Here is a 15,532-nt window from a genome sequence, read left to right as displayed (position 1 = left end):
TCATTCATGAAGTAGAAGTTTAAATTTAAAAAACATTAATTTTCTTTGATTTTACTCTATTTATTTTTCATCATCCTTCTGGTGATAAAATTCATGATAGTTGTGAAATAATAGACTGAAATGAAGGTGAGAAACCACGGTTCTTGAACTGTGCAAGCAACTGAACAGGTCAAGAAGGTTAGCTTAAGCCAGATGTAGATAATGACTGAAGCATGATAGATGAGAGGGGAAAAAAAAGGAAAAAAACCCTTTATTTGATTTCAGAAGTGATTTATCGTGCTATAAGCAATGCTGAAATGCAGATCCCCTCCTCCACCTGTGCAAAAATTAAGTCACAAAGACATCTAAAAGGTCCATTGTTCTAATGTTCCAAATAATTATTTGTCTATTAGCCCATCAGTGTGTATTTCCCAGAGAAACTTTTCAAGTATTTTTCAGACGGATCATTCTGATGTACTAAATGCTACTTAGATGAAAATCTGAGAGTAAATTTTTTTTTTAAATATAACCTCTGAAGGGAAAATTTGTATTTATGTTCAGGTTTTGTTTTGTAAACTTATAGAAATGGTGTTTTGTTATTATTTCGTTGTTAATAGAAATAATAGTGATTTAAAAATGACAATAGATATAATGTCCATTTATCAAAATAGAGATATCAGTAAGGCTTTCTGGATGCTATGCTGAATCATACAAAGTTTTATATTTTAATGGTGCATTCATTTTGTGCGACAAATTGAATGTTATAAATGGGTCTTTATGTGTTATTGTATTTGTACTCTTTTTTAATTAAGTGGATGTACTCATTTAAGACATTCTACAATACTGGAAATTTTCACTGATTTTGTAGGAGTGTATGTATAAATGACTGTAGAAGGCGTATGAATCCATTTTCTACTTATCCAATAGAAATTAAGCTTGAAGGGTAGACAATTACGTTGAAATTAATATGCTGTTTGGAATGCCCACATTTGCTATTGAAGTCCCAGGGTTCAAATTCTGGCTCCATTCCTAAATTCAGCTTCCTGCCAATATGCACACTGCAGGGGATCAAATGATAGCTTGGGAGTCAAGTGCCTGGGTCTCTGTTAGTTGGGTGGGAGATGCAGCTGGAGTTTCCAGCCCCCGCAGCTTAGGCCTGGCACAAGCACAGCTATTACAGGTATTTGGGGAGAAACCTAGAGAATGGGAGAGCTCTAGCTTTTCTCTCTTCTTTCCTCTCTCTCCATTCTACCTTAGCTAAATAAGTCAGTAAATAAATATTTAGGAAAACCATTTTCAGAAAAGTGAAAATGAAGCTTGACCAAGATTCCTAGCCCAAAAGAATTGTTTCTAGAAAATAGTAGAATGAAATGCTATTGAAATAAATTAATCTGTTTCAGAGCTGGGAAGCCTCACCACGGCTAATTTGATGGAGAAGGTACGAGGCCTACAGAACCTGGCCTATCAGCTGGGGCTGGATGAGTGTGAGTACCTGGATCCCCTTTATTTAGGGCTATAACTTGTAGAATGCAGGATAAGTTCTGATTATAATTTAGAAGGTGTCTCAGTTAAAGAAGAGTGTTTGAAGGTAAGCCAATGTAATTTAAAGTATGTATTTTATGAAAGAATATGCTGGAATAATAATTGTACTTGGAAGATATCTTAGTGCAGTAGAATATCAACAAGGGTGAGCTTAAACAGAGAGGAGATTTTATTATTTCTTGCTTCACATGACTGAGAAGTCTGGGGACAGAACTATCTTTAAGGATCTCTAGATCCATGACTCTTAGAGGTGTGGAGTGGACATCCTCTGCTTCACCTCAAAGCTTTGCTTCCTTCGTGCCTTGGTCTCATCTGGATTGCTGAGGGTAGCTTTCTTCTGGCCCTGGAGAGAGGTGAGCAAGAGCTCCGGTTTATGTGTCTTTAAAAATCACGACCCTAAGGGAGTGTTACCCTGCCCTTACCTGCTCCTAAAAAACTTCCCAGGGAAGACTGCCCTGTTCCGTCTTGGCTCAGAAACCCGTCCTTGAACCAGTCGTTTGGCCAGGGAATCTGCACCATTTTGCTGGACCATCCTGAGTTCTGGATGCAGATGTTGATGCTTATTAAAGGGGCTGATCTGACCCAAATAACAAAGGGAGATAGCACAGACCAATAACATACTGGCCGCCATGAGTAATGCTTTAACATTTCCCGTTTACACCTGTTTGCTCTTCACTCATTCAGTCTAAAATCATTCCCTTATAAATTTTATCACTTTTAGTAGTGTGTTTGTTGTAAAGCTAAAGAAGAAATTATAATGAATTCTCACTTTGTAAGACAAGCAGTTGAAGATTTGTTCTCAGAGAGAGTCTTCTGAGACCTTCATTAATCACTATTTTGAGAGTAAGTATTGTTAGTATGGTTCTCATTTTTTAAAAATGCAGGTTTGTAGCAATCCCATATATAGTTTGATAAGTTATCTTTATTGTTTCTTTTAAAGTGCTATATTTGTTCACATCATTGATAAAAAAAAGACATGCAAATTTAAAATTTCCTTTTAGATTCAATTTAGGATTCCTAGTTTTTGACCAACAAATCAATCATTTCCTTAGCCCTCTGTATCTGTTTTTTATTTCCATTATTACTGTTAACAGCAATTGGCTTTCTTTTACCAAGAAACATTTTACATCATTTCATGAATCAAGATACAGAAAATAACAAACTTCTTTGAGATATGGTTGCTAGGTGGTCTTTTAGGTTCGCTTACTGGTCCTAAATGCATACTAGTGATTTATTTCTTCTGATTAAAGTTTATATCTTGGCAGAATTACTTATTACTATGTGTGTCATGGAACTCCATGGTTTATAACAAAAAGGCAAATCTTACATGATTAAATTCATAATGCTAGGTCTGTATAGAATAACATTTCTTGATTTTCCTTCTAATTTTGGATAATAAACACTGTAATAATCATAATGACCAACTTTTTATCAGTGGGATAATGGGATGCCAGTGCGTGAAACATGAGAAGTTTAGCCACTAGGCTACCAGGAGCATGTGGCTGCACTTCTAATCCAGCTCCTTGCTAGTGCTCCTGGCAAAGCAGCAGAAGCTGGTACAAATGCTTGGGCTTCTGTACCCATGTGAGAGGCCCAAGGAAACCTCCTGGCTCTTGGCTTCTGTTTGGCTCAGTCCTGGCCATTGCAGCCATTTGGGGAGTGAACCAGTGGATGGAGGATCTCTCTTGCTCGCTTGCACTCCTTTTCTAACATTGCCTTTAAAATAAATAAAATACATTTTTAAAAAAGATTCTATGTTAGCAAATGTATTTGCAAACTATATTGTTTTCAATTAGTTGCAGCTGAATCTGGTATATTCCCTCTGATTAGCTTCTTTTTCTGCTTTCTTAATAAGAAAAATAAGGAAATATTTATTCCTACTTTTAACCATGAAAAATTTTAAACATATGCCTGAGTAAAAGACAACAGAATAAGGAGTTCATGTTTCCAGGATCCAACGTTAGTAATTAATATCCTATAGCTATTTTAAAGCAAATATAGACATATTACTTCATTGTCACATAAATTTTTATTTGTTTCCCCAAAAGACAGAAAGGATAAGTAGGAATAAAATTTGTCAAAAATTATCACAGTTCCTTTATTGTATTCTAAAAATGTTTAACAAAGTCATTTAATATAATCAACCAGATCCAATCCCTGTTTCGTCAAAAATGTCTTTATCCAGTTGGTTTGTCAGGATCCAAAGAATTTTCCAATACTATTTGATATATTTCTAAGCCTCTTTTAATCTTAGTTTTACCTGCCTATTGTTTTCCCTTGTTACTTATTGACGCTAGTCATTTGCTCTCTAGATATTTCTCACATTCTGGATGTTTTCTTTAAAGATTTATTTTGTTTTTATTGGAAATTCATATATACAGAGAGGAGGAGAGACAGAGAGGAAGATCTTCTGTCCGATGATTCACTCCCCAAGTGGCCACAACGGCCGGAGCTGAGCTGATCTGAAGCCAGGAATTCAGAGTCTCTTCTGGGTCTTCCATGAGGGTACAGGGTCCCAAGGCTTTGGGCTGTCCTCGACTGCTCTCCTAGGCCACAAGCAGGTAGCTGGATGGGAAGTGCAGCTGCCAGGATTAGAACTAGCATCCATGTGGGATCCTGGTGCATGCAAGATGAGGACTTTAGCTGCTGGCTACCACACTGGGACCACATTCTGGATTGTGTTGATTGCATCCCACTAGAAGTGATCACCTAACTGTTAAATGGTCCCTTTTTATTTACCAGTGATTTAGATAGAAATGCATAGATACAGGCTTGATTTTTATTTTCATTTCAGCAGAAATATTTCATATATGGTGTTATACCTTGATCAAGGGAATACCTTGCTTCCTTTTTATGATATAATACTAGTAGTTGATAAAGGTATTATCTGCCTGATCTGTTCAGTATCAATTTCTCTTATCAGACTTACACACTTTTATTATAGGTTGCAAGGTGGTGATTTTTTGAGTCTATCTTTTCTTCTTAGTGGCTAGTGTTTTCTATGATGGATTTGATCCTATCAGCTGCTCACTTTCCTTGAAAACTGTTCCTACTAACACAGCAGAATAAATGATTCTCTTTATTTTTCAGTTTTCAGAGTCATGAGTCAGCTCCTTTAAACATTTTAGTGTAATATTGTAGTGGCTTTCACAAAATCATAAACTTGATATGATTTTTAATTTGCTTTCTGATCCACACAGCATTGCTACTGTTAAATGTTTGTATTTCTTAAAAAAAAAAAAAAATTAAGGTTTTTGCATGAGGATTTGAAGTTGCCTAACCCAGTTACCTTAAACTGTATAACAGAAATGATGGTTTCTGCTGGAAAAGTCCTATGAACACCACTGAAATTTTTCAAAATTATATTTAGCTCACATTTCAGCCTCACTTCAACTTCTGTAGCAAGTCTTTGTAGCTGACTGCCATTTTCCTTGGCCATAGCAAAGTTAGGTGACATTAAGAAAAAAAAAGCTTTAAAGGTAGAATTGGAAGTAATTACAATGATATATATTGGACTTCTGGGATGCAGTCTCTTTGTTTTATTGTATACAGTGTATTTGCATAAAAACAAGATTTTTTTTTGTCATTACAGATTACTCATCTACTCTGGGGGTTGGCTTTTACTTGACACCCTAATCTGATATTTCGATGTCTCAATCCTCTTTCCTGCATTAATTGAGAGGATGACATGGATGAAAAATAAGCAGTAAGAAATGAAGAGTCCCTAAAGACCAGTGAGCCCGTTTTCATGCAAATATTGACACTGATAAAGATGATGAGAAGGAAAAAAAATGCAAAATATATTTGTCCTCAAAACATAATTGTTTGCAACTTCCCGAGAGCATGGTTAAACATTAGTGTAGAGATATTATAAGCCTTTGCTTTGCTGACAGTAAGTTGATTGTGGTTTTTGGGACATGCAGTCTATCCTTTGATGTGATCCATGACTGTGCCTCAGATAACTCTTTTGGGGTACAGATTTTTGACTACATTTGTAAGCTGTCACATAATAAGCACCGCTTAGCTTGATTTGAACCATTAATTTGTATAGAATTCCTTTGAAATATATAGAAAAACAAACCAAAAAAAGCAAAACTCTGCTTTGGTATATAAAGAATTCTATTTCTAGAGCTGACTGAGTTTAGTGTTCTTCCTCATTTAGTAGATCTGTAATCATCTTCTAACCGGTCAGTGTCTTTCAATGACCCCAATCCAATTCATCCTATTCAATACTGCCAGATTTGTTTCTGTGAAGTGTCATTTACCAGTGCTGGTGTTGTGGTGCAGCAAGTTAAAGGACCATTTGCTTCTGCTTGGTCTTTGCTAATAAGTCATTGGTAATACTTCATTACTATTCAGATTCCTGGAATTCAAATTCCACTGAAAATTTTCTACACTGAGTCCCTTGTATCATCTCTAGCTTTCATACTTAATATGCCCAACCACAACACCATATGCTGTTCCCACTGGAAATGCTTTTCCTAGAACATTTTTTCATCTTCTTAGTTCTGTTCATGCTATTCCTTTTTCTGAGAATGTCCACTCTTGGTTTTCAGAATTTCTTTTTCATGCTTGGTCTTAAAGTGAGCTGTCTGCTGGGCTCTTTAGTTCACTTGTAAGACACATAACCATTCTTTGAGGAGACCTTTCATATGTGCCTCACCCCTGGGATTGACTAACTTTTTAAGGTGAGAATTATTTTCTTAGGCTGCCTTTGTGGCTCACAGAGGCCAGCATGTAATAAGCATGCAGGGTGTTTTACTTGATGACTGAGTTATCATATGATACCTTCAAATGAAATGACAGAATTCTAATGTAGTTCATTAACTTAAAATTGAAAAGGTAGATATTGAAAAGGTAGATGCTTCTGGAATTGTTCTTTAATTTCTTTCCTTTTTTTTTTTAAGATTTATTTATTTTTATTGGAAAGGTAGATTTACAAAGAGAAGGAAAAACAAAGAGAAAGATCTTCAGTCTGCTGGTTCACTCCCCATATGGCCACAACAGCCAGAGCTGGGCCAATCTGGAGCCAGGAACTTCAGGTCTCCCAGATGGGTGCAGGACCCCAAGCACTTGGGCCCTCCTCTACTCCATGCTTTCCCAGGTGCATTAACAGAGAGCTGGATGAGAAGTGGAGCAGCTAAGAAAACAAATGACATGCATTGGGATGCAGGCATTGCAGGCAGCAGTTTGACTTTCTATGTGCCATAATACCAGCCACTGTGTGTGTATTCTCCATCACCTGTTGTGATTACTGTAGCTTTGTGGTAAGTTTTGAAACTGAGATATATGATGTGTGAATTTTCTACATTAGTTCTTTTTCGAGATTGTTTTGGTTATGCTAGGTCCCTTCAGTGTCCTTACAGCTTTTAGCAGTTATATTCAAAGTGCAGATCAGTTTGGGGAGTGCTATCACTTAAATAATATTATGGCCCTCTGTGAACATGGTACATCTTTCCATTTACTTATGCCTTTTTTAAATTTCATAAATCCAGGGCAAGCTTTTGGACAGTTAGGACGCCAGTTGAGATTCTCTCATCAGAATCCTCAGGTATAGCACCAGCTCCACTCCTGCCTCCAGTTTCCTGCCAGTGCACACCCTAGGAGGAGGGCAGTGATGGCTCAGCTCCCTGGGTTTCTGCTACCCACCTTGGGTGATGTAGATTGGTTCCTGATGGCTGGCTTCTGCCTCCAGCTGCTACTGCTGTATTTAGGGAGTGAGTTGGTGGATGATGGGTGCTAGCTCTATACTATCTGGCTATTTCTGCCTCTCATTAAGTAAAAGTTAAAGGGAAAAAAGTAAATCTAATGCCAGTAATGTTTTTGTGGCTTTCTTTCTTCTTTTTTTTTTTTTAAATGATTTATTTATTTGAAAGCAGGGAGTGGGGAAGAGTACAAACGATTGCTTCCATCTGTTGGTCACAGGTCACAGCAGCAAAATCTGGTCCAGATGAAGGCACTCCATCCTCACCTCCTACATGGATGCAGGGACCCAGGTTCTTAGGCCGTCTCTGCTGCCTTTCCACGCTCATTAGGAAAGAGCTGGATCAAAAGCAGAGCAGCCAGGACTCAAGCCAGAACTCTTGATATTGGATGTTGGTGTCTCAAGGGGAAGCTTCACTTGTTGCATTACAACAATGGCCCCGGTTTCTCTTTTTTAAAAATAGAGTATTCTAATAGCCGTGATTACAGTGTCTATCGACATGAAAACTGCCAACTGGTGTGCAGAACAGTTGATCACCAGTTGTATGTTAGAAGCAGTAAGAGGTCCCAGACACCACATAAAAAGAATTCTGGAATATCCTTCAAGATCAATTTAAAAATTTCTGCTTCTTAGGGGTTTATCAAAATACAGAAGAAAATGTAGAGGTCATCATCATTTTCAAAGGCAGATCAGACTCCTGCAAGCTGAGAGAGAAGCAATTTTGCACATGGAGATGGCGGGTATGCTCGGGATCTGCCACCCTCCTGGCTTACCGTGCTCCTGCTGGCAAGACACCAGACATCCTGCCAGCCAGTCTGAACAACACTGTGAGCATGCAGGTGCTGTGGACAGACAGGTTCCCACTCTGGCCATGTACTTACCAAGGAGGCATGAGGGGAGGAAGGCATCTGTGGCCACCTGGCCCATCTGTGATGAGACAGTGTGAGCACAAGTGCAAACATCCCATCATGGAATTCAGGGAGGCACAGAGTGTAGTGTGGTTGGCTTGGTCACCATTTCTTGGATTCCCAAAGGGTAGCAGAGAGACCAGCCAGTCTGGATTAGTGCTCAGGCTCTCACACCAGAGCTTACACTAAGTAGCAGAGTTGTTCAGTGCTCTCTTTAGCTTATTTTTAACTGAAAAAGAAGAAGAAGAAAATCCCTGAATACAGGTTAAAAACCAGTCACCAAACGGATCTCAGTAGATCTAACTCAGAAATGAGTCTGGCACTTAATTTAATATGGTTATAGATTCCTGGAGGCCAGGCATCAGTGTGACTAAATCCCCTCTCAGTGCCCAGCCATGAGTTCATTTTCTTTTTCCAATGGAAATATGTATTGTGTACCAGGAACTGCCTCAGTGGAAAAACTATTTACATTGAGTAAAAACCTGGCTGCTGTCTGGGCAGCATGCTATGATGTACACTGTGGCCAACCCAGGGCGACACGGAGAGGAAAGCCGGGGCCCGAGAGAGGGCAGTGGACTGGGGCGGCATTCCCCCTTCACTTCTGGTTCTGGAGCTGTTTGGACAGCCAGTCCAGGCCCTCGTAGAGCCCGTCCCCGCTGGTGGCGCAGGCGGCCTGGATGTACCAGCTCCTGTGGCGGAGGGAGTGTAGCCCCAGCTTGTTCGTGATTTCAGCCACGGTCATGGCGTTCGGGAGGTCCTGCTTGTTGGCAAACACCAGGAGGGCGGCATCTCGGAGCTCTTCCTCCATCAGCATCCCCAGGAGCTCCTGTCGCGCCTCGTTTATACGCTCTCGGTCATTGCTGTCTACCACGAAGATCAAGCCCTGGGTGTTGGCAAAATAGTGGCGCCACAGCGACCGAATCTGGTCCTGGCCGCCCACGTCCCACATAGTGAAGCTGATGTTCTTGTACTCCACCGTCTCCACATTGAAACCCACCGTGGGAATGGTGGTCACGGTCTCCCCGAGCTTCAGCTTGTACAGGATCGTTGTCTTCCCTGCGGCATCCAGGCCCACCATGAGGGTATACATTTCCTTTTTGCCAAAAAGGCCCTTGAAGAGGTTTGTAAAGGTGTTCCCCATGTTTGTAGACAAACTGGAACCCGCAACGGTCGCGGGGGATGGCTTCTCTGAGTCTGGCGTTGGTTTCACTGCCACGAGATGGCGGCTGTGACGGCAGTTACTGCAGCGCACGTGAAGCCGCCGTGGGGCACCATAGTTATGTAGTTTGTTTGTTTTAAGATTTATTTTTATTGGGAAGTCAGATACTGAAAGAAGGAGAGGAAGAGAGGAAGCCAGCGGCCTGGCTTGCCTCTCTCACCGATCATCTTCTGTGCCAAAAAACAATGCAACTTTTCAATTGGCAATAGTTCCACAGAAAAACTTGTGCGTCTAAGTTGGCTTGTGATGTCACAGACTCATCTACCCTCTGGGCTTATGATTTTTGAAAAAGCGGCTACTTGTACATAGCAATTCTTTTCTATCTGGATAAAATTTCTGTAGAACTCTGTTGAGTTTTAATTTTAGTAGATGAGGAGGGATGGGGAGGAAAATAGCTGTAACTCTTACAACCTGGATATGCTTTTTTGTGACCTGGCAAGGTGGTTTTCTGCCTTGGGTTCCCCTCCCCACCCCCTTGGGTTTTGAAGCCTGTTCCATCCTCCTGTAACACTCCTTACTGGATGGACAAGACTCATTCAGCTCTTAACCTCTAGATGGCAGCATGAGTCTTACTGTACTACTAGTTTTTCCTGTGTTTTGAATTGGATTTCTGATTTATGTAAAACAATGTGGTTTTGCCAGTCTACTTGCATAACTTTATGATGCTTTGCTTGATTTTTTTTAAAGATTTATTTATTTGAAAGTACAAATTACAGAGAGAGAGACACAGAGGCAGATCTCCCATCTTCTGGTCTGTTTCCCAGATGTCTGCAATGACCAGGGCTGGGCCAGTCTGAAACCAGGAGCTAAGGACCAGGGGTCTCATCCTGGTATTCTATGTAGGTGCAAACACTTGGAGCATCCTCCACGACCCCTTCCAGGCAATCGGAAAAGGGAGCTGGATTAGAAGCTGAGCAGTGGGACATGATCTCTTGCCCATATGTCTCAGGTATTGCTACATCTACACTGAACCCACCTTGCTTGATTTCTACACTTTTCTTTTTCATTTTTTAAAAAAGACTTATTTAGAGGAGATACAGAAAAAAGATCTTCCATTCTCTGGATCATTCTCCAAATGGCTGCAATGGCCAGAGCTGAACTGATCGAAAGCCAGGAGCTGGGAGCGTCTTTCAAGTCTCTCCCATGTGGGTGCAGAGTCCCAAGCTTTAGGTCATCCTCTACTGCTTTCCAAAGCCACTAGCAGAGAGCTGTGGCTTTGGGGACACGAACCAGCACCCTTATGGGATCCTGACATTTGGAGGTGGAGGATTAGCCAATTGAGCCATCTTGCCAGACCCAACATGTGTTTACATAACTCACTGTGTTGTAATGCTGGCCCCGAAATAGTCTTTAAAAAGTTTTTTAGGCCTGGTACTAGCCTAGTGATTAAATCCTCATTTTGCAACCACTGGGATCCAATATGGGTGCTGGTTCATGTTCTGGCTGCTCCATATCCCTTCCAGCTCCCTGGTTGTAGCCTGGGAAAGCAGTCAAGGATGTCCAAAGCCTTGGGACCCTGCACGTGCATGGGAGACCTGAAAAAGCTCCTGGCTCCTGGCATTGGATCAGCTCAGCTCCAGCCATTTCAGCCACCTAGGGAGTGAACCAGTGGATGGAAGAGCTCTCCTTCTCTTTGCAAATCTGACTCTCCAATCAAAATAAATAAATCTTTATTTTTAAAAAAAGCCAGGGAATTTGATTTAAAAACAATGTTAAAGTGTAATATTAAGTTTAAAATACAAGTTTCTCAATGCCATCTGTAACTTACCTTTGTTATATTTGTTTTATACACAGCAGTCATTAATGTGGCATCCCATGTAGATGGTAATGCTATATAAAATCTAGAAACCCTACTTCTAAGAGACCCAGAGTTATTTCTCATAATTTAAAATTGTCCATTTAATTTTTAAGTATCTTGTTTTTAAAAATGTATTATGATAATGGGAAATAAAACATGGTTATTTTTCCATTTTTCCTTTGGTTAACAAATTAGAATACACAAACCCTCAAATTACCTTTAAGGCTTATATGCATTATATCTTTTATCCATTAGTCAAGTTATTTCATAAACCCAGTGTTGCCTCTGAAATGGTTTTAAACACAAAGAGGATTTTATCATAAAATGCTTGTATTGTTTTCTTCTGATGATTTTGGGGGGAGGGGAAAGCTAGTGGAATATTTTCAGTGTATGAATTAATTTGGGTGGGGGTTTGTTTTAGAGTATAATTCTGCAAAATGTATGATAGGTGAAAAGTTCATGGTGAAACCAAATTCAGTATTTAGGGAATAACTAAGTGAATTATAGCTCATCCTCAATGTAGAATGCAATGTAATGATTAAAAATCACATTGAAATATTAAAAAGCACTTAATGACAGATGAATGTTGATAATATGTAAGGACAGTAGCAAGCGGGGGAGAAAAGGTCCTTTTCTTTTTTAATTTGTTTTTAAAGTTTTTATTGTATTTGAAGAGAACAAGTGAACTCCCCATCCTCTGGGTTACTTCCCCATATGCCCCAAATTGCCAGGAGGACAGGAACTGGGAGGCAGACAGTCCAGGCAAGAACCCAGTATGGAGCCATACCTGCCGCCTTCCAGGGCCCACATAAGGGAGAAGCTGAAATGGATTATGATACAGCAAGTTAAACTTGGACACCTACGTTCTGTATCGGTGTGGCTGTTGAAAGTCATATCTGCTCTCTTTCAATCCTGCTAATGTGCCTGGAAAGCATTATATACTGGTCCAAATTCCTGGGCATCTGCCTCCCACAGAGAAGATCCCAGTGGAAGTGCTGGCTTCTGGCTTCAGCCTGGTCTGGTCCTGGCTAATACTGGCATTTGAGGAGTGAACCAGTCCCCCGTCTCCATCTCCTATTCTTCTCTATCACTGAACCTTTCAAATAAATACATAAACCCCTTTTTAAAAAGTGTAACTTACAGGGGATGGGTATTGTGCCTCAGCAGGTTAGGCCCAAGTTCTGGCTTCGCCATTTGTGATTCAGGTTCCTGTTAATGCATGCTGGGAGACAGCAGATGATGGCTCAAGGGCTTAAGCTCTCCACCCGTGTGGGAAACCTGGATGTCTCTAGGCTTTGGCATGGCTCAGCTCTGCTGCTAAAGGCATCTGGGGAGTGAACCAATGTGTGTGTATGTGTGTGTGTGTGACAGAGAGAGAACTGCCTTCTAAATAGTGAAGAAAAATAACAATTGAAAATGTAGCTAGGAATAGAACCTACATAGGATACTGGTGTCTTGATAAGTTAACTTCTAAGCCAAATTTGATCTCTCTATGTGCTTTTAGAAATACTACTTTACCATTTAGCAAGATTTTCCTTTCTGGTTAATGCTATCTGTAATCCCTGTTATTTAATTTGGGCTATTATAATGTTAAACCTGTAGCATTTTATAAATAAATAGTAAATTTGGCCTAGCTGAATTCCTTTCTCTATTTTTGTTTAAAAGATTTATTTATTTTTAGTGGAAAGGCAGATTTACAGAGAGAACGAGAGACACAAAGATGTTCCATTTGCTGGTTCACTCCCCAAATGGCTCTAGCTTAAGCTGATCTGAAGCCAGGAACTTCTTTCAAATCTTTGGGACATTCTGTACTGCTTTCCCAGGCTATAAGCAGGGAGCTGGATGGGGAGTGACCAATCCAGAACACAAACTGGTGCTCATATGTATCCTGGCATTGGTGGTTTAGCCAATTGAGCCATTTCGTCAGGTCTTTCTTTCTTTGTAAAAGTTCAGACTGAGAAAAATGAAGCTCTGTCTTTCTCTTTTTGAAGTTTTCTGACAACCCACTTGAGTGATGTGCTTAAAATTGTCATTTAAACATTCTTGAAACACCATCTTTCTTGAAAACCAAAGTGTCAGTAGAAAAGAACTTGCATAAGGAGCTAACAACTCAGCTGTTTTTGTGTAAATATTTTAGAATTAGAAAGTAATTAATTGGGCAAATTTTAACTAAAGAACTAAAACTTAAGTCACTTCATTATCAAGTCAGGGACTAGTGCTGTGGTATGGTGGGTAGAATCACTGCCTTCATTGGTGGCATCCCATATGAGTACTAGTTTAAATCCTGGCTACTCTACTTTTGATTCAGCTCCCTGCTGGTGGCCTGGGAAGGCGGCAGAACATGGCCCAATTTCTTGGACCCCTGCCTCAATGAGGAAAACTCAAAAGAAACTCCTGGTTCCTGGCTTTGGACCGACCAAGCTATGGCTATTGTGGATGTTTATGGAGTGAACCAGCAAGTGGAAGATCAGTTTCCTTCTCTAACTTTGCCTTTCAGAATTGCAAATACTTAAATAAATGCTTAAAAGCATTTATTAAATCCATAGACGTCAACTTCCTGTAGTTACATGGAAACCGTTATGGCTAGTGGTGTAAGAAGTAGAGAGTGAATTAGTAATATGTGATGATGGAGACAGGAGACCATCTCCTGGTTTCTGTCCAATTTTAGTATATGTGCTGCCAAAACGAGCACAGGTTCCTGGCTTCAGATTGGCTCAACTCCAGCCATTGCAGCTGTTTGGGGAGTGAATCAAAGGACGGAAGATATTCCTCTCTGTCTCTCCTTTTCTCTGTATATCTGACTTTCCAATAAAAAATAAATAAATAAAGGTTTATTCATTTTTATTGGAAAGGCAGATCAGATTGACAGAGAGGAGAGATAGAAAGATCTACCATCCATTGGTTCACTTCCCAAATGGCCGCAAGAGCTGGACTAAGGTGATTCAAAGCCAGGAGCCAGAAGCTTTTTCAAGGTCTCCCACACTGGTGTAGGATCCCAAGGCTTTGAGCCATTCTTTTCCAGGCCAGAGGCAGAAAGCTGGGTGGGAATAGCAAGGATACAAGTCAGTGCTTGCAAGGGGAAGAATAGCCAATTGAACGATTGCACTGGGCCCTAAAGTATAGCTTTTAACATTAAGAAACAATAGTAATGTTGTAAGAACTGGAGCTACACCTTGAGAAAATAAATCCCTGTCTACTTGCTCAATCAGCAGAGAAAATTAAAAAGCTACATGAAGAAGGAAACACATTTTCATGCAAGTTTCTTGAGATACAGTGCCTGAAATGGACAAGTCTGGAAGCTGCTGTCGTTAAAGCTTAGGAAATCACTGCAGCAGCATCCCTCGTGGCTTCCTGTCTGGGAGTTTCTCTATTTCAGTTTTTAGACCCTCATAAAGTTGAATACATTATACCTAATGTGAAAAACAGGAACAATGACAGTAAGTCCCTGTTCCATACATCCAAAAATATACACTTGAAAATAATCTGTTTGTTTGTTTTAAGGTTTGCTTGTTTATTTGAATCGCTGTCAATCTTGCCACTCCAAGCACTATGAGATCTTTGAAAAATCAACTGATTGACATAGTCCATCATAGCTGAGATGGTTGGTTGACCTGTTCTGTCTTCTCTGTTTTCTTTGTTAGGGTTCTGAGTCCAGCATTTAGATTAGGAAGATCTCCAAAGAAACTTCTTGTATGTGCTAACAAGTACAGGGCCTGGCACCCAGGCAAAGAGAAAAACAGACAGATCTTTGGTTCATTGGTTTATTCCCCAAATAGCTGTAATGGCCATGAGTGGATTGTTCTGAAATCAGGAACCAGGAGTTTCTTGCTTGTCTCCCATTAGGGCTCAGGGGTCCAAACACTTGGGCCACTGCTTTCCCAGATCATTATCAGGGGCTTGGAATATAAATGGAGCATTGGGACTCAAATCCAGTGCCTATATGGGGTGCTGGCACCACATACAGGGGCTTACTGTACTACGCTATAGTGCTGGCTTTGGGCATTATTTTTCTTTGTTTTGGTTTTGGTTTTTAAAGATTTTAAAGAGTTCAGATCCAAGGAATTAAATCTCTCCTATAATTGACAAGTTGGAAAGTCTCTGTTTGTCTAGATTTTAAAAAGCTTTGGGAAAAGTATATTGCTTTGTTTTAGTGAGACCCTTGTCAGACTTATTTTTATCCAAAATGTAGCCCAAGAAATGCCTGTTTAAGGAAACATATAATGGCCTGAATATAAGGGGAAGAATAGCACCAGGAGGATAAGTAGGCAGGAGACAGGTGCAGGTGAGGTCAAGAATCATTAAGTTTGAGCCCTGAAGTTCTGGACACAAACCAGCGCTCATATAGGATGCCAACATTGCAGGTGGTAGCTTTACGTGCTACA

General features: G+C 40.1%; 2 protein-coding genes across 7 annotated transcripts in view; one reads left to right on the top strand and one right to left on the bottom strand.

The window, feature by feature from the left end:
* The window catches only part of LIN52 (lin-52 DREAM MuvB core complex component), an 81,884-nt gene that overhangs the window by 9,661 nt on the left and 56,691 nt on the right, over nt 1-15,532 (top strand). For 4 of the 6 annotated variants that reach the window (XM_040975299.1, XM_040975304.1, XM_040975298.1 and 1 more), the window contains exon 5: nt 1,380-1,463. In XM_040975299.1, coding sequence (XP_040831233.1) covers nt 1,380-1,463 — 84 coding nt within the window. Of the gene's footprint in view, nt 1-1,379; nt 1,464-5,113; nt 5,728-11,806; nt 12,395-15,532 lie in introns of those variants that run through there. The other 2 variants (XM_040975302.1, XM_040975300.1) reach the window with 2 other exon arrangements.
* Nucleotides 8,729-9,274, bottom strand: LOC121152974 (ADP-ribosylation factor 1-like). The gene has a single exon (XM_040975297.1). It carries the CDS (start codon nt 9,272-9,274, stop codon nt 8,729-8,731), a length of 546 nt encoding a protein of 181 aa, XP_040831231.1.

Source organism: Ochotona curzoniae, unplaced genomic scaffold, assembly GCF_017591425.1.
Source record: "Ochotona curzoniae isolate NIBS_2020 unplaced genomic scaffold, NIBS_Ocur_1.0 contig_2688, whole genome shotgun sequence".
In the NCBI taxonomy this organism is placed as follows: Eukaryota; Metazoa; Chordata; class Mammalia; order Lagomorpha; family Ochotonidae; genus Ochotona; species Ochotona curzoniae.
Note: the sequence above shows the minus strand (reverse complement) of the source record. Positions and strands in the feature narration are given on the sequence as shown.